The following is an 18,727-nucleotide window of genomic DNA, read 5'->3' on the forward strand; positions in this document are numbered from 1 at the left end:
TCTCTAACGTGAGTCCTGTTCATTTAACATGATCATAGATATTTGGTTTTGAACTCTCAACACCTTAATGAACCTCAGCTCAAGCCGTGGATGATCATCAGCTCCAGTGACCAATTAGAGTGTGCACATGCATGGCTGCTGATGGCCGGCATAGCAGAGTTTTGCACACATGTTGGGGCTCTCCTTTTTAAATTCAAAACAGCAGTCTGGATACAGGGGACCAAGACTGTCACTAATGTTCCAACCTACTGGATGAAGCCCACTAATGTTGATAAGGTCCAAGAGTAGGGCCACATGATCGACTTCACCTCTGGTGTAGCAAAGAGAGTGACACTTGCATCAGTGGGGAGAGAGGAATGTCAGGGATACGTACTCGTTTAGGCTCCACGAGTCATTGTGTACATGACCCCATACTTTCAGACCTCTCACCCCTGCTTCAGATTTTGCACAATGCCATTTGTCTTTCTGGGATGGAGGAGTGTTACCACATCATTATATCGACCCAGTTAAACCACATGTAGTGCCAAAATCCCCACAGGATCTTCTTGAGCCCAGGAAAAGATAGATGCATTCTACCCATCCTGTTCCAGCATTGTAACACCCTCACACACCTGGTAACAGTAGCAGCTGCAATTAAAAGACGAGACTGCAACATTGATCATCTGTCTGGTACACATCAAGATCAGGAAGAATAACAGCTTCCAATATGCGCACCATTGTGTCTGCTAGTGTTAAGAAACCAGCCACATCAACTGTGTCAATGGTGTGCTATCCCAAAAAAAACAGCAACCTCAGCTGATAATCAGATGGGGGAAAGAAAATGAAGGAACAGGAAGGCATGCCTGTGTCACACTGGCAGCGCCTCAACACACAAACCTAAAAGTGGAGTAATGTGGATTTATCATAAATCCATTATTTTCTCCAGGTGATTGATGGGAAGTTACAATTAAAACTGATGCACAGGTACTATAGCCAATTACAAACATAATCTTCATTACCGGGTCACAGTTTTGTGACTTTGTTGCGTGGACAGAGGAAGACTGTGCTGTGGTTCGAATCTTACTGGATGCAGACTACTGGACAACACTTTTAAAGAGGGCACAGGAGTTCTTCTACAAAGTTTCACTACCTGAGGTTGAGTCTTGTTACTATACTCAACTAGCCTCCACAAAGACATGTGTTTCAACAAGAACAAAGGCACATGAGAACATGAAAAGAACATGACGTGGTGGCTCGTGACAATGAAAACTGTGCAGTCCAGTGGTTTCACCTCAGCTGTGTCAGGCACCTTCAGAAACTGAGTCATGGCTTTGTACCTCCTGTACACACTGACACTAGTGTGTTTTTATAGTTACACTTGTCTTTTTAATAACTTAATTTTGAAAAAAAAGTTCTATTCCTTTTTTCACTTATTGCATTATCTGTGTTCTTGATACTTGAATGTTACATGTTATTTCTGTTGTATTTGCACTACACTTGCACTGAACTTCTAAATTTAATTGTTTTTCTGTTTGAACTTTTTAACTTATTGCATTATCTATGTTCTTGATACTTGAAGGTTACACTGCTGTTATGTTACTCACTACAAGTGCACTGAACTTATAAATTAAATCATTTTTTTAAATAATTGCCTTACCTGTGGTCTTTATACTTGTTTAACTCATTACCTTTTATGTGTTTCACTGCCCCTTTACCTGTTTTGTATGTTATATGTGTTACTGTTAACTGTACACATTTACCTCAGTGTGTTATGATGCACAAATACAGAATTTATTAATTTCTTTAGTTTATTATTGTAACAGGTGGTATGCAATATGCATTACACTGATAATGCAAGATATGCTGTTCATGCATAGGTAACGTTTAATGTAAGGCTGTCAAATTGATTAATCACATCTAAAATAAAAAAAAATTATATAACGTACGTTTGTGTATATTCATGTGTGTATATATAAATGCACATACATGTGTGTGTGTGTGTGTGCTTAAATATACACAGTACAGAAACATTGATAAACACAAACTTATATTTTGGATGTGATTAATGGTGATCAAATCTTTTGACAGCCCTAGTTTATGATTTCATGGCAACGCTGGGGCACATATTAGTCAAGGCACAGCATACAGTCACGATCTTGTCCAGGAAGGTCATGTCTTCACCTTGACATGGGAGTACCATGCTGACTGGTACAATTCCATTTAGTATGCTGTACTTTGTGCGTACACATCCAATCATCCTCTCCACATGAACCCTGAGGTGAGCTATCCGGCGTGTTTCCTCCACATCTTTTGCTTCCAGCTGGCTGCATCCTCTTGTGGATGCAGGTATTTTCACTTCTGCACACACAAGTCCAACACTGTCTTTGATGTCAATTCCACGATCTGCCAACACCAAATCCCCAGGAAATAGTTTATTAAGAAGGCCACTATTCTCAGTCACATGCTTGTCACTGACATCACCTTGCCACCCTTGGGAAATGAAAGAGATAGATCCTCGTGGTGTAATACCAATGAGATATTTAAGGGTGTGCTGTTGTTTGTAGTGGGAAAATGTCTGCGCTCTAGCTTTGAGATTTGATGCTCTTTCAATGCGAATTTCAAAGCAGTCCACAATAACTGCTACTTGACTCCCAAAAGCCTCTACAAAGTGATGTGGCATGGTGGCCTGCAAGCAATGTCTCTCTGGCCAGTGCACCAAGGGTTTGAGATGACTAAACATTGAACCTATGGTATCTCTAAATGTTGTAGACACAGTCTTTCGATCCACAGAGAAGAGGTATGCAATGTGCTGAATTGGGAGATTCAGCCTGAGGCGCATCAGTGTTGAAAGGAGCATCTGAAAAGGTGAGAGTTTTCGACCAGTCTGTGGCAGGCAGGGAAGAAGCTGTGTCAGCACACCCATCAGAAGTGCTAGACATGGAAGCCCAGTGTAATACTTCACCTTTGCATCATCATCTTTAAAAGAATCCTCATCCATTCTCTTTTGGGCGAGCTCTTCCTTCAGTCTCCTGTTCTCCTCCAGCAAACGTTTAGATTCAGCACGCCTGCGGCTACAAAGATGGCATTCCTGCTGTTCTGCAGTGTTTTTATTTGAGTCTGCGTCATCCATTTGTGAAGCATCATCTGCTGATGAAGCTTCATCCGTCTGGCCAGCTACATCTAATGGTGCAGCATGATCCCCTGTGACAGCCTGCAGTCTCCTTGTACTCCGGTTAAACTGCACTGAGTGTGTTGCTTTAACTTCTGTGTGCCTGAGATGTGATGAAGGTACCCAGTCAGGATCGCAGTCCAGCATTTCATCGGTGGGTTTGCCTAAAAGTAAAAAAGATCAAATTATTCCATTGGTTATGTAGTTATTCAGCCAGTTACCAGTGCTTGTCAAGATTGCGGGTAAAGATGACTCAAACAGAAAGCAAAGGGCTTTACTGAATAATAAATCAGAGCAAAACAATGTAAGGCAGACACGAGAACACAACCAACGAAAACAGAAGATGGGGCGTATGGTGAGGAAATGAACACTCAACACAGACAAGAGTGCATGCACATTGACACAAAAACAATACACACCAGTGTCAGGGTTCTTTCACATGAACCAGACCAAAGTGACAGAACCCTGACACTGTTAGCTAATAAAGGTGTAACAATAACTCCATTACTAGTCGTAAAAACAACAGCTTACCTTTCTGTAAATGACGTGAACAAACGAGCGTGTTTCGGGAAATGTTGTTAAAGGTGATGGTTTTCTTTCTTACTGCTGCTACCCAAGACATGCGACGCCGCTTTGTTAACTCGGAGACCTGAGATCCAAGGTGATGTTTCCAGACGGGAAAGCTGAAAAATCAAACTCTGTTTGAAACTCTTTTTCCATGCCAGTCATGATTTACGTTTCGAATCACAATTTTTTTTTTTTTTTTTTTTACAAAATAAGATTTAAGACAAATGATTAATTAAATGTGTCCTTTTATTATTGCTTGGACAAAATGTTACCTTTGTGAAATTTAAATATAACTATAACAATATACTAATATATAGCACTTGCATTTTTTGTTGGTTTTGATTGCTTCTATTGTCCTCCTTTGTAAGTCACTTCGGATAAAAGTGACTGCTAAATGATTAAATTTAAACAATGTAAATGTAAATAACAAAACTAAATTGAATTTTTAAAACAAGCCCCAAATAAAATAACACAAATAAAATAAATATCTTCATATAAACAAAACAAGGCTTCGTCTGTGCTTTTTCCATTTAAAATCAGAGGCAACCACTCCATTTTAATCATGATCCAAACAGATACATACATGCAACATGAGCAGTTTTTAATCTAAATTAGATTTGTATAGTTTCGAAGCAAAAACAGAATGATTTGACCAGTTTTGTGAAGCTATACATAAAAAAACGAGCTGAATGAGACACAGATTCCCTCTCTGGCAGCAGGTGGCGCTTTAAGTGTTTTATTGGTTTCTGATGTAAACAAAGCAGCGCTGCACTTATGAACTTTAATATGAATTATACAGAGGCAAGATGAAAAGAAAAAATACCATCTAAACTTTTCTAAAGACAGAGAGTTCCTTCAGACATAGATTGATATAAACTTCTACCCCTAAATGAATCGGGGTTTGTTTATTATCTCAGCGAATCTGAATCGTCACACATTTTAATCGATTTTCAAATGTCTCGCGGTTAATTACATCCCTACAATAAGACTTAAAGTGTTGATTGATATAATAATCATAAGTTTTCTGTCAGTAAAGACATCCAAACATTTACTCACCTTTCTATTAAAACACACGCAAGATCGGCGTCTCTATCTAGCTGAAGTTTGTTGCGAAGTTCTCTCCATTTAAGAAAAGCCACACCGATGTTGATCCTCGTTTTATTTCTCTTCTTGTCCCAAAATCTTCTTGGGTCATCTGGTTGACCCGTACGTCGACGTTTATGAGACTTGTTTTTGTAGACAGAACCAGCTGCAAACGGTAAAGAATAATTGTGCTCCATAACGACTGACCGAAACAAACTAGTCGCTGGACAGACGCTACAACTACTACTTCCGCATTTGTCGTCGCGTAAGGCGGATATGACGCCAACGACAGGCGACTCCCTCACACGTCCAGGAGCCTTGGTTAAAATAGCAATTTTCTCAAGATGTACACATAATTGGAAACATTTGGGATATTGTAAGTACTCAAATGAACAAAATATATAACACTGGCCTAGTAGTTTTTGGATATTTTACTGCAAAAACTCGTACATACTGCACTTTTAACGTTACCACAGAAACACAGAGGCGAGCGCAGAGCCGTAAAATGTCGTAACGTCAGATATAAAACGTGACGCCTCTCTTCCTGCGTCCTTCTCTCCGCTTCAACTCGCCTGCGAGAAGACTGTCTAAAACTGGGTAGGCTTCGGGGTTTTAAAATAAAGATTTGTTTATCTGTGGCTGTTATTTCCGCATTTCAGTTATCTAGAAAGTGTTCTCTTAAGATTAAATAAGTTTAAAGCAAAGTATTTCTAATAGTTTCGGGAACAGTAGACTACAGCAGCACGTGGTGAATACTCTTGCAGACTCGTGGGTATGGAGAAAGCTACTGAACTAAAACGTTATTTTTTCAGATTACTTTAGTAGTTAAATGCACTAATTATCTTCCACTGCATTGATCCATTGTGGGTGATTTGGTCTTTGTGGGGGACACGTGTTTAAAGACTTCTCGGATCTTGTAGATGGCCAAGTAGCTTGTCAAATGCGGAATGTCTCAAATAGGGCAAATTCCTCCGTCGGCTTGGCTAGAATAACAGCAGGTTTGCTTTCATCACTGTAGAATCGTTGCAGTGATGACAATGAGGCCTGGTATACTCCGAGCATGTCTCTACTGCTGTACTTTGAGGCGATATGAAGGCAAATGTTATTGATTTCTCCCAACAGGAAATTCTTCGGCATCTCCATGCTGTTTGAAATGTGTAGTAACCAACATATGCAGTATGGTAAGTGGTTTGGATGGTTTCTTTCTGAAGTGCGTGCACCGTACTAGTCACGGTCTAGTCCTGATGGGCTTAGGTACTAGTGCAGTGCACAAATTACAATTCCCTTCTCTTGCAACTCACTGTTGTGTCCACCAAGTAACAGTGCTACTATCGAGAAGAGACATTTTACGACAGAAAGAGGTGCATGTGTCTTATCGTTTAGGTGTCATTTTTAAATAAGATGTGTGTGCTTTCAGGTTTTGGATGACTGGTCCTCGTGTGAACGGACTGGACATTCAGGTAAGAATTTATTGGGATAATGATGAATTGGAGGTCTGTAATGATGATTGGCATTAATGTTCAACTGCTCTTACTAACCATGAAAGAGAATGTGCCATTCTGAACACTAAAACTCCCTTTCATTTGATTAAGAGTGTAAATATTATTTTCTAATGTTTGTTTCCTACTTTCAGGCTCCAGAACACAATGTGGGAGAATAATCCTGTGAATTAATGCATAATTTATTTGAGGAAGCTTGTCCTAATGGTAAATTTTATAATTTTTCCACTTGATCATGAGAATGCATTTTGGAAAACCGATTAAAGCGAGGTCTATCCCGACATGCCCCTCTCAGTAGAGCGTAGTCGTTGGAAATGCCTCGGAGATAAAGTCTGTAGTATCGCTTTACCCATGTCGCTTATATCATTAGCTTTGTGGGAAAAAAATCTGCAGTACATTCAATGCGCTCAAAGGATGAACCTTAAATTGTAAGGTATAAGAGCAAACATCTCACTTCTGTAAATTTCCACTCTGTAGGTGCGATCTGAAGGATGTCCACTAGAAGGCGCAACACCCCTTTTTGTTGACTGCCGGTGTGTGAGAGGTTTGTAGCATTAAAATGGCTTTTTAGAAATTACATGGGTCCGCACTGTTGGTATCTGCATCCAGTTGTATTTCTGACTGGAATGTTCAAATGCCAGTGCTAGAGAACCTCGACCCCCTGCTCTTGTAGGACCTTACATTTGTTGTTGGGTCCTGGTGGTGGTCGAGACAAGGCCTCATCCAGAGTTTATATGTGCTGCTTGTTAGCATGTAAAGATGGTTGGACTACAGCGTTTGTGGTGTTTAATTTCAGTTTTATTTGAACAAATCAAATGGCCCAAGCTGGAAGCAAAGCTGTTTTTGTTGTAAACGTTCCTACACAGCCTCTCTAGTGCGGTATGGGTCCATCACTGGTGTGCTTTCCATTCTTCCACATACTTGACATGCCCCAACCCTTCACAACCCCCCACAGTCATCCAAGACGCTCTCCAGAGGATAGCGACACACTGCGAATTGCTCCTTTTAGAAGCCTTGTGACATTGTTTCAATAGCTTGGTGTGTCTTGATAATCCTGACATGTTCGTGTTGTACCCACAGGTCCTATATGATTAGATTGAAGAATAAATGTTGGCAGCTGATCGTTCTTCCAGTACTGCAAGCTGAAAAGTAAGGCATCAGTTCTTGAACGTTTCCCAGTTGCATGTAAGTGATGAATTTGGTCATATACCAAGGCTTTTAGGCTATGTGGTTCCTGACTTGCTGTGGACATGACCAAAAATTAAAACCCATTCTAATGAGTCACTTCAGTTACATTTCTGTTGGGATTTATTAGGAACATTTCCTTAAGTGCACTTAAACTTAAGATGGGAAATTGTACGTGTTTAATTGTTTATGATGTTACAGGTTTGGCGTTAGAGTGAAGGGTTTTCCAGCCAGACATTTCTTGGAAGGTGAGAGTTGTTCCACACCTTTTGGATCACTTTCAAAGGGGGTCAGCCACTTCTTTTCACTGGTGACCCTTAACGCTGTGATCCTACATCAGTGCCCTATGAGATGTTTTGCAAGGGTTTTTGGAAAATAAACCGCTTGTTGTCTTTAGGGCAACACCTGATTCACTTTAAAGCAGTATTATTGGTCTATTGTATTGGCATGTTTAATATGAATGCAATTTGCTTTTGTCTCTTAACAGTTGGTGCTGCTGATGTAGATCATACTACAGAGGAAATTCATAAAGCTTCTCCTTTTGAGTGTTTTGTATTGATTTGTAGTTTTCAATAAAGTACAAAATGAGTGGTTGAAGTGTGGTTTTTATTTTTTTCAAAAAGGGTGAAGAACCAATGTGAAATCCCAAATGTTTCCTAGCATGAGCATGTACAGTTTCTTTGAGAATATATTTTAGCAGTTAAACCAGTTTTCTCGTTACTAGAACACCCTTTAGAGAGGATAACATTTAAGATTTGAAGTCTCAAATCCTCATAGCCAGTGTCATCCCGGTAAGAGATTGGTTCTCAGGGCTTCATGTGGGTCATGGGGTTCAGATTAAAGAATTCTCTCTGCAGAACGCAGCTTTTAGTGCTCCATTTCTGCTGTGACAAGCTGCCTTTGAGTGTAACTAAACCTTTTGTGAGTTCTTGAATGTTCCGTGTTTGCTCTTTTGGAGAGTTTTCAGCTGAGCGTTTTGTTCATAAAGTGTCTGGTTAGGAAAGCTAAATAGTTTGGGATAAGTGTTTTATTCACTTAATATATAGATTCATATTTGATATATTAGCTTTTATAAGTAATTTTCTTATACATGGACTAAGATCATATGCAAATAGTCCTGTAGGTGTAAAACTGATCCTTGAGAAAGATGTAATCTGCCGTTTGGGTTCCTTCACCTTGTTTAAAGTTTATTTTCTTTAAGGGTGTTACAGAAGATAAATATTTGCTGCTGGTTGAACAATTTCTTTACTATAAAATCAAAGATTCTCCATTCAAAATACTAGTAATGGACTAATGCCCTTTCTTTAGTTTCACATGTTTAAAAATATTAAGTACAGACATGCCTGACATTTAAATAAAAAAAAGTGCAAGTCCAAAGCTTACAACTCAATATGTTTTAAGTGGTAATGCTGAACGAAATGGCGTCTAAAGAGGAGTGCTGTCCTTTGAACTGAACAATGCCTGTCCCTGTGAGAGATCAGAGTGTCCCAGGGATCTTATCACAGCTGCACACAAAGAATGCTTGTTGTTTTATGATGCTCTGCAGCACCGGCCCTGGTTGCCAATAGACCGCACTTGTGAATTATTAAACCTATGCCGCCTTGTATTAAATTATGCTCTCTGGACCGGGACTTGGTCAATTGATGGGTGTCAAGATGGTTATTGCATGTACAAATTATTTACTGCTTGTTTTCTGTATGTGTGTATGTATATATATATATATAAATATATATATATATATATATATATATATTCTGGTCATGTTATAAAATTCCCACATCTGGTTTCATTCCACTTCTAATCTTTAATCTTGAAAAGGAACCAAAGTTCCACCTACCTTTTTTTTTGCGTTTAGATAAAGACAACATTGATATTGATTGAATCCCCCATCACATCCTTCACACAGTGAATGATTAGCAAGATGTTTAAGCTCAAGAAAAGGTCACATACTTTATAATCTTGTACTTTAGTGGCTAAACTAGGTCACCCTTAGTCTAGGAAACTCAACAATTTTAAGGCAGGCATTTTAATGCTAAAATACTGCTTTAATAAAAAAAATTTTTCAAGAAAAAAAAAATCTCAAAAGTAAATTTTCTGTGTGTTGGGTAAAATATTCAAAATTTATATCAAACAAATACTGTCCCAGGCCGTGTGGTGGAGGTGGTGTAAGGTCATATATCGAATCGTTATGTCTTGTAAATGTCAGCGGTGGCCATGGCCAAAATTAAAGACATTTTTAAGCCAATTTTCAATGCCCCGTGTTAAAGAAACTATTTCCTCATTTAAGTTGAATAAAGAGAAATTTTGTCACATATTTTGAGTTTTTAATTGAGTTTATATCTTGGGGAAAAAGGGACAATAAATAAATTCATGGCATATCTTACGCAAATAGGACTACATATTTTTTTATATATAAAAAAGTTAATCGAGTAATTTTGTATAGCTGTTTATACATTTCCCAACATGCACTTCCTGTATAATTCGTCCCGCCCCCTTTAGTTGAGTGACAGGTTGTTTGTTTCACTGTTACCAGCTGCTGGCCCATTCCAATCCTTGTCGGAGTGGAAACACGGGGGCCGACAGTCCTCTTTTTTTCTCCCTTCCCGTTTACCTCGTTGTGCTTTCTTTTATTTCACCCCGCTTTACTCTCTTTCTCTCTTTTCCCCGGCAGACAACTTTTCCTTTTCTCTCCGCTCCTTTCCGCTCTGTTTGAAGGTTTTAAAGCCCCGTCCATGAGCTCTAGTTATTTATTTATTTATTCTTTTTTATTAAAACGGAATAGGCAGTTATATATATTTTTTAGATGTACCACAAATGAGAAGACGCAAAAGATGGAGCTGCACATTTTAGAGCACAGTTTAAAAGTAGCAAGTATAGCGAAAGAGGGCATCCAGGTTTGCGCTCATGGATTAATCAAACTAGCTTTTCTGCCATCTAAAACAAGGTAAGTAGCTTCACGAATCAAGTCAGCGTTGTGTTAAACCTGTAATAACTGTCCGTTAAATGTCTTCTTGAAGAAGCTGACGCGGAATTGCATTAGCTTACCGCTACGCTGCTCTCATGAGAGGCAGATGCAGTTCCAGCGCTTCTTTACGTTTTTAATCCAAATGTGTGTTTGCTCCATGCAAGAGGCGCATGACATCATCAAGCAAGCGGTCATGGGTGTTTGTTTCGCGGTAACGGTTGTCTGTGTGGTTGCTGCTGAAGTTGGTTCGACGGTAGAGGGGTGTGTGTACGTGCTCGGGGTTGTTTTTCTTGTGCAGCCGTATAAGTATACGGAGGGGGGTGTTGCTTTAAATCCCCCCGTCCGTGATGCTCAATGCACGATCACGTATTCTGCATCACGGCTTTGATGCAGATGAAGGGGGAATCCTGATGACTTTATATCAAGCTTATCCTATCGGTGCTTTAATCAAAAACTGACCTGTTTTGATCAGGTTGACAAAGATCCGTTTGAACTGCACTTGGTGGCGCTGGTGAAAGAAAAACCTGTAAACAACTGGAAGAGGAGGGGAAAAGTTGTGGCCTGAACATGATTTGCATGCATTTGCTGCATGGCTCACTGCCTGTGAACAGAAATGTGCCTTTAACCACCTTTTGTGTTTGGTAATGCACATCCATTGCTGCTGGTAACGTTTTGCAGTTGTTTTCTCTCTCATACTGATGCATCCTCAGATGAGGGTCTTCGTGAACGACCATCTATTCATAGAGTCTCAAATGCCCCCTTGGTTTGTTTGCATAAGCAGAGTATGTGAGCACATCTCCAGTCAGGCTCTGGAGTCTGAACCTCAGGGAGAAACATCCTGAAACATCTAGCAAGAGTTAAAGTAGTTAGTTTGCATCTCTGCGTTAGTGTCTTTATTAAAAAAATTCAGTGGTTTAAATCAGGGGCCGAATTCTCCTCAGGCCCCTTTTATTTTGCAGGTTGCTCGTGCATTTCATAAATCTAATTTTCTAGGACCGTTCAGAATGCTTTGTTTCTATGCTTGTAATGTTGGGCCTATTGTTTTGAAAAGGTCTTGCTGCATTCAAGAGACCGCAATTAAGCAGTATCACACAAGTAGCCTAACTGTGATAGATACTGGCTTTGACGATTAAAAAAAAAATGAATAAACATCAGTCGACAACTACATGTTGGACATGTCTGAATCGGAAACTTTTCTTTAGAGATCAAAGATGCTTTGTCATGACTCAGAGCCTAGAAACAGTAATGATGACATCACCTCCGATCGAAAGGAAAAATACTGAAAATCGCAAAGTAACGTCTCAGCAAAAACATTCAAGGTCTGCCTGCAAATGCAGGGTTATTCGTTTGCCAGTTGAAGATTTATCATAGTAAAAAGCTTTGCAGCTGGGCTGTTTTGAACATTCAGGTTGTGTTTGCAGTGACATATTCCTCCTGGTGATTTGCACTGCTTCAGGGTTTTCTATTGTATTCAGTGCTGTATTTCTTGCCAAGCAGGCCATGAAATCACTTTTAAGTGTTTTTTTTTTTTGTTGTTGTTTGATTTATTTATTTTTTCAAATGCAATTTCATGTAGAAATAGCATTTTTGATATGGTTCTGTTCTGATTTTTTTTTTATTTGATTCTAACTTCTAACACATTTATGCAGCTAGGGGATAGGGGATACACTTGTTTTTCTGTCGCAGATGCACAGCTTGAATCAACTTATTTAGTGGCTGTTTGTGAAGTGTCTCAGTGTGATGTGCAACACAAGGGGAGCTCTGGAAATAGTTGCTTACAGTTTGAAACATTGTTGCCAGCCCTTGGGTTGTGCTGGCTCACTTTTTGTCCAGCAAGCAGTTTTTGTTTACTCCGTATGTATGATACAATGAAACAACACAGTTAACCAAATGCTATGTCACCATTGAAGCAAAGCAAAAAAAAAACTAAATATATTTAAATGTATTAGTGCTTTGCTTAAACATCAACAAAATCTTATTTTTCCAAGAAAACCGAACAAAACTATTGGTAAACATAAAAATGTGTAAATGTGTATCTAAACATTCTTAAATAAAAATGTTTACTTGAGGTGCAAACTGAAAGGTTCAAGTCTTGTTTTCTGAGAAATGTAAAAAATTGAATGTGTATACTTCAAACAATAACAAATATCTGTCAGTGGTGTGTGAAAACTTGTTTTCCCTTTGAATTAACAGTATTTTTCTGGCCCCATTCATAATATATTTTTTCTCGTTTTAATCATAAACTGACTTTATTTTAATCAATTTCCCTGAAAACATGTCATTTTGCTTTTCAACATATCTGGATATCTGGATCTTTAGACATTTTCACTGGAAAACAAGACAAAAGAAAACTTTTGCAGTGTGATCCGAAGGTATGGTGGATATGATTCACTCATTAAAGTAAAAGGTAATGGAGGTCTGTTGGAAGTTGTATTTTCAAACGTTGAAGTGTTGCTATACGCATTGTCTCTTATATTCACTGAACATATTGGTATGTTCCCTTCAATGTATTGCTTAAATTGTCTTTAGCTTTAAAAGCTATACAATTTTTAAATTCACAGTCATCACAACAAATAATAATAATAACTGGGCCTATTTAATCTCTAAATAGTTGCTTTTGGGATCTTTGTACAAAGTTCTGTGGTGCGTATTATTCCAAAGACAAAATGTCTTTGTAATGCTAAATCAAGAAGAATTAACTTGCTCCACCTCTGAAACTCCTTTTCGGCCGACATCAACAAGACTTCATGTTTTTTAACCCCTCCAACCATCTGGCTCTCTTTTAGTCTGTATCATTTCACAATACAATCAATTTCCATTGGATAAAAACAAGTATGGGCCTACATTATTTCATTTGACTTAGAAATACATAATGGTTTAGACTTTGAATGTTGATTTTAAAGGATAGTTATTCACAAACAAACAAGTAAATAAAACCATTGTATGAAAAAAAAAAACTTTTTAAAATATCTTCTTTAGCATTTCCCAGAAGAAAGAAAGTCTTACAGTTTTGGACATGAGGGGGTTTCATGTTGTGTTGTCTATAATAATAAAATTGATCTTCTGCTCCAGTGGCTTTCACTGGGTGATGTTATAGTGTGATTTTAAAACTTCAGGTAAGCAGTCTTTTTCAAGCAAAAGTACCAGATAAAGAGGAACGGCTTATAAATGCAGGAATTTTCCCATAAAAATGTAAATAAAAAGGAAGCAGTAAACATATTTTTAGATAAACTGCTAGAATCAGTAATTATTTGGTTGTGCGTTTGAAAATAAGATTGAATGTGTTCGTCCTCAGAGACCTCAGGAACGGTTGTTAGGAGCACATTTCTGAGCAGAGGCTCTGAGCGAGTGAGTCATAGCCTGTTGAAAATTTCCAATAGAGATGTTTTGTTGTTCTGATTTAAGAGCATAAGACCTGCCTCTCTATGATTATTGCTTTGATTTTTTCCCCTCATCTCAGGACTCAAATTAGTGTAGATCCATCACATCTCTCTTTTCAGTCGGTGACTCAAATTCAGCTCAAAACTGAATGAATTCTTAGTGCTGCAGAGAAAAACAAGTGAGTCAGTCTATTGCACAGCATCTGTGCATTTCCTATTTTCCTATCCCTGCTTTAAAATATAAAACAATTCAAGCAGTAGTTTATTAATAACATACTTTAGATATCTTTCGGTACTGCAGTGCTGTCATTTCACCTTTAGGCTGAAGGGCGTTTCAAATGATCACACAGCACCAGAAATGTCCAACAGCTTGACAACCCTTTAAAAAAAAACCTTTCCCCCCAGCACCACTTTGGCAGTATCTGATAAGATGCTGCTACCCAGAGTCAACAAGTCGCCTGCTTTCCCCCAGAGGCAAAATGATACACTGTGAGTGGACAGGCCCAATAAATAAGGACTCCTCTTACCTGGTGTCTGGAGCCGTTTGGGGTTCACAAGCCGCATATGAGTCAGCCTAGCAATCCTAGCAATGTATGTAGGCTTATATTTGCACAGGCACATTTGGCATATATTTTTCCTGTTTTGTCATCTTTGGAGAAATAAATGATACTGTGTGTGTGAAAAGCCGATAAAATCAGCATTTAGCTAAACAATTATAATCCTGAACAATTCATTTAGAGAATTTGATAAAAGCTTTTAATTTGATATGATTATGACATCAGGGTGTTATGGCTGTCCTCCTGATATCATAATAAAGGGGGAAAAAAAGAATGAGTTTCTTAAAATGAAAAATACATTAGATTTTGCATAAGCCTTTATTATTATTTCATAGGGGGAAAAGTATTTTATCAACACCTTATTAATATTGGAGAGGAAAGAAATGCAAAGTCATCACAGTAACTGACAATTTCTGGAGGGACCTGACAAATATAGCCACACCACCCACACATATGATCACATGGCGCAACTCCTCAAAACCTTATAAGCATGCCCATTATTAACGCATTAGCTGTTTATTAGTACTTATAAATCTCACATTCTGCATGACCATATTCTGCATTCCTAATCCTACCCAATATCTAAACTTACTAAACAATATCTTAAACAACTGCCTTACTAACCAGTAATAAGCAGCAAATTTGGATTTTGAGAGAAATTTCATATGGTAGTGGTTTGTAATGACAAGAGTTGGACCTTAAAATAGTGTGACCAAAAATATTTACAATATATGAAAATAATTAAGATATTTACACTTAAGCTTATGTATTCGAATACATAAGAATACATTTTTACTTCATGGTTACACCATATGACATTTTAGGATAATTAAATTATAATAATTAAAGTTCTATTTCTAAGCTTAGTTGTTTTTGGATTTCTCTAAGCTGCTCTTGGTTATTCTAGGATTTTCTTCTTGTCTATTCAGAAACGGTGCACTAAAGTTTAAAACTTTAAATCCCTAAGCCTGAGCAATTGACTGTTTGGTATTTATCAATGAATTGATATAAAAAAAGTTTTCCTTTTAAAGAAAAAAAATTTTTACTTCTTAGTTGCATCAACTAATCTATATGTAATGACTATATATACTATTATTATTATTATAGATCAGTGGTTACATTAAATTAAAACTTTTCTTGAAAACGGTCCTCAGCCTGTCTAAATTCTTTATGATGTTCTTTGTCCTTAGATGTGACTGACCTATTGCTTCTCTCTCTCTCTCTCTCTCTCTCTCTCTCTCTCTCTCTTCTTACAATATTGTTCATTCAGTAACACGTCAAAGTTTAATTCTTTAAATCCGTAAGCCTGAGCAAAAGACCTGCATGCAGCCTGTGATCTCTGTGAGGCTGAGTAAATTGATGTTCATAGAAGCTTCTCAGGAATATGTTATTAACTTCTATTCATTACTGTGCTCCTTCTTGGCTCATAATTTCCATCTCTTTCTCTCTTTGCTTCTTTCCAGATGTAAGTTCTTTAGTTTAACTGAAACTCCAGAGGATTACACCATTATCGTGGATGAAGATGGCTTTAAAGGTAGGTCTTGTGGTTACTCTTTTACTAAGAGTGCACTGGGTTTAGTGCAGTGAGGCAAGATTAAGTCATGTAAAGTATCACAGATTCTCTATAATTCCTTGTAGCTTGACTCACTGCCAATGTTTGACCACATATTGCTCCATCAGTGGTCCCCCCACATTTCCATTATGGGTAACTAGAGGCTAAGCTGTCAGTGGCTTTGGTTTTGTGGTTGATTGAGTGAATCCATGTCATTAACACACTGGTTACCAAGGTGAAACCCGTTTGTAGCCATAGATACAAGAAGTGCTGTGTTGCAAAACGGATACAGGTATTTTTAAATCCCCGGAAGTTTGTGGGTTTGTTGCCAGCTTTTCTGGCCATATTTCTTCTGGAGAATGATAAATCTGAAGCATGAAAATGGTGATCTTCCCTCACATTTGTGTGCTATCAATTCATGTTTGTTAGCTTTGCTTAAACATCAACAAAATCTTATTTTTCCTAGAAAATGGAACAAAACTATTGGTAACTGGTTTCTGTTATCTGTTTCAGAGCTGCCGGAGTCTGAGTATCTCAGTGTTGCTGATGCAACTTGGTTGGCTCTTAATGTGGTGTCCGGGGGTGGAAGTGCTATCAGCTCTCAACCAATCGGAGTAACAAAGATCGCAAAATCAGTCATCGCCCCACTGGCAGACCATAATATCTCCGTGTTCATGCTGTCAACCTACCAGACTGATTTTATATTGGTGAGTGTCACAGATGATTAGACTATAGAGAACAAGAAATAATGGCCTAATTATTATATTCAACATTCATGTACTATTTGCACTCCACCAGAATTAAGGAGTTGTTTTTTAGTCCGTTATTTTTCTCCTTTAAAACAATTTACACACAGAGAAGCACATGACACCCTCATTTGAGTAAGGAATCATATGTAAGTATCATTTATATTTACTACAAAACTAATATCAGAGATTTTAGCATAAACCAAGTTCAGGGGTCATCAGTTACCATGGTTCCTTCCGGACTGTGAGACAATGGGCTCACCATTTCTACAGTTTAAGTGAGCAGTGCAATCAAACAACAGAGCGGTTCACACTGTAAGTGCTTAGGGTTGTTGTATTTAATATCTAGCTCCAGAGTTCGTGCTTTTAAGCCCTTTGTCTTCCATGTATATTGCTTCTCTCTCTCGCTAAAAATGTAAAGTGTCGCATTACTGATTATAAAAAAAAAAAAGAAAACTTTACTTGGTTATTTTAAAAACAGTAGTGGTGAGCAACACAAGAACTTGATCGTTTTGTCATAACACTGTAGAAACAAGAATGCAGCAATATCAAATGTTTTTGACTCAGTCCATTAAACTAAATCAAGTTTGTGAAAAATGAATGGAAGCTTAAAACAAAATGTTTCAACTACAGTTAGAATTATTATTGTAGCCTTTCATCAAAAACAATGTTCTAACGGGCAATGATCCATACCTGTTCCTGGAGGGCCGGTGTCCTGCAGAGTTTAGCTCCAACCCTAATTAAACACACCTGAAGCAGCTAAGTCTTCAGGATTACTAGAAAGATCCAGGCAAAGAGCTGGCTGAAAATAAACTCTGCAGGACCTTCGCTCTTCAAGAGGAGGATTGGACACCCCTGAATGATTTCATTTCTAGCATGGATGGGCAAGAAGCACAGACTGTATAAAAACAAGAAGAGATCATTTGAATTAGTATAATAATACTAGTACTAATACTAGTTAGCCTGGTGATTTGGTTTTTGCTAATGCTAAAATGTAAAATCACTGCTAATAGTCCTGATTAAAAAGCTGATCTAGCAACTGATGATTAAACATTTTAAGGTTTTTTTTTGTTTTTTTTTTTGGAGAAAATCTTATACACAACAGCATTGGCTCAATATCTTAATATCTTTTTTTGTTTTTTATTCTTTTATAAAGTGCTACTGCTGATCACATGAAAATGTATAACTATTCCAAAAATGTTCTATCCCCGGACTGGGATAGAAAATACAGTGACTGGACCTTTTTTAAGTTTAATTTAACACCCCTGACCTAGATAAAGTCTGTAGGAAAAGCTTTGTTCTCTCTTGTGTGATTCACTTCACTTTTAGCTCATACGGCATCGCATAGAATTGTCTCTGACTTATTCTGGAGTTTACACTTACTTATACAGCCCTTATTACTTGAACTGTAGGAAATGATATGAATCCACACATGAACAACTAAAAATCAATGTAAGAATAAAAAAATGTTATCCACCTTATTTTTCCTTATTTTTTTTTTTAAATTATGAGCACACTGGCTTGTAGTGCAAACAGTTTTACCATTTACTACACTTTGTTATTTCCCTACAGCGGCTAATGAACCAGAAGTCGCGCATATTGACAGAAAACAGCTTGCTTCCGTATTAAAAAATATAACATGAGAAAAATAACCGCAGTATATACATGACAAACACAAGCCAGTCTATTGCAAAAGATTATATAAAAACAAGCGTATTAGTGGTTAAAACACAGATTCAAAACCTCTCCATTTTATTTCACAAGTTGAAACTGTCCTTTCATATAAATACATGGTATATGGAATTGTCTAAGTATTGCTATTAAATGGTCAAACTTATCACATCAACTATACATTCTGTAAATCCTTAGCAACTAATCACTCTTTTCCTTCAACCAACCCATGTACCATGACCACAGCCAGTTGCTGTCATCTCAGCACATTTCTACTTTGTGTGTTGGTGAACACATGGCCAGTCTGTCAGTGGTGGAATGGTCACCAGAGCCTGTTTATTGAAATAACAAGCAATGTGGGAATGATGGTAATC

The 18,727-nt window shown here is 37.8% G+C and overlaps 3 protein-coding genes, 1 long non-coding RNA gene and 1 other non-coding gene across 8 annotated transcripts in view; 4 read left to right on the plus strand and 1 right to left on the minus strand.

Annotated features, from left to right (window-relative positions):
- LOC132140889 (alpha-ketoglutarate-dependent dioxygenase alkB homolog 4-like) overlaps nt 1–18,727 on the plus strand; it is a 62,598-nt gene that overhangs the window by 5,666 nt on the left and 38,205 nt on the right. The window lies entirely within an intron of this gene.
- LOC132140885 (uncharacterized) lies at nt 1,932–5,131 on the minus strand. Its single transcript, XM_059549937.1, has 3 exons — nt 4,772–5,131; nt 3,680–3,831; nt 1,932–3,312 (listed from the first exon to the last, which is right to left on the minus strand). The coding sequence occupies exons 1-3, from the start codon at nt 4,993–4,995 to the stop codon at nt 2,075–2,077; spliced, it is 1,614 nt and encodes a 537-aa protein (XP_059405920.1). The 5' UTR covers nt 4,996–5,131; the 3' UTR covers nt 1,932–2,074.
- Nucleotides 5,278–8,079, plus strand: LOC132140886 (uncharacterized). Of its 4 annotated transcripts, none has more exons than XR_009433843.1 (7): nt 5,278–5,395; nt 5,516–5,597; nt 5,921–5,979; nt 6,216–6,504; nt 6,775–6,841; nt 7,378–7,446; nt 7,684–7,963. It is a non-coding gene; the product is annotated as an uncharacterized LOC132140886 (long non-coding RNA). The 4 variants fall into 4 exon arrangements; XR_009433841.1 differs by adding an exon at nt 7,970–8,079 and having other exon boundaries at nt 5,358–5,597; nt 7,684–7,730; XR_009433842.1 differs by having other exon boundaries at nt 5,516–5,979.
- On the plus strand, nt 6,562–6,697 carry LOC132141653 (small nucleolar RNA SNORA18). The gene has a single exon (XR_009433921.1). It is a non-coding gene; the product is annotated as a small nucleolar RNA SNORA18 (small nucleolar RNA).
- Nucleotides 10,011–18,727, plus strand: part of LOC132140887 (cytosolic arginine sensor for mTORC1 subunit 2-like) — a 22,216-nt gene continuing 13,499 nt past the window's right edge. Inside the window, exons 1-3 of the mRNA XM_059549939.1 lie at nt 10,011–10,426; nt 15,848–15,918; nt 16,450–16,643. Coding sequence (XP_059405922.1) covers nt 10,215–10,426; nt 15,848–15,918; nt 16,450–16,643 — 477 coding nt within the window. The 5' untranslated portion in view covers nt 10,011–10,214. The remainder of the gene's footprint in view (nt 10,427–15,847; nt 15,919–16,449; nt 16,644–18,727) is intronic.

The sequence above is a fragment of the Carassius carassius genome, chromosome 5 (genome assembly GCF_963082965.1).
Source record: "Carassius carassius chromosome 5, fCarCar2.1, whole genome shotgun sequence".
Taxonomy (NCBI): Eukaryota; Metazoa; Chordata; class Actinopteri; order Cypriniformes; family Cyprinidae; genus Carassius; species Carassius carassius.

Coding starts and splice junctions, on each gene's coding strand:
- LOC132140885 (XM_059549937.1), bottom strand. CDS start 4,995: ATGGAGCACAATTATTCTTTACCGTTTGCAGCTGGTTCTGTCTACAAA. Junction 3,832..4,771: donor GCGTGTGTTTTAATAGAAAG/GTGAGTAAATGT, acceptor TTGATTTTTCAG/CTTTCCCGTCTGGAAACATC. Junction 3,313..3,679: donor TTCACGTCATTTACAGAAAG/GTAAGCTGTTGT, acceptor TTTTACTTTTAG/GCAAACCCACCGATGAAATG.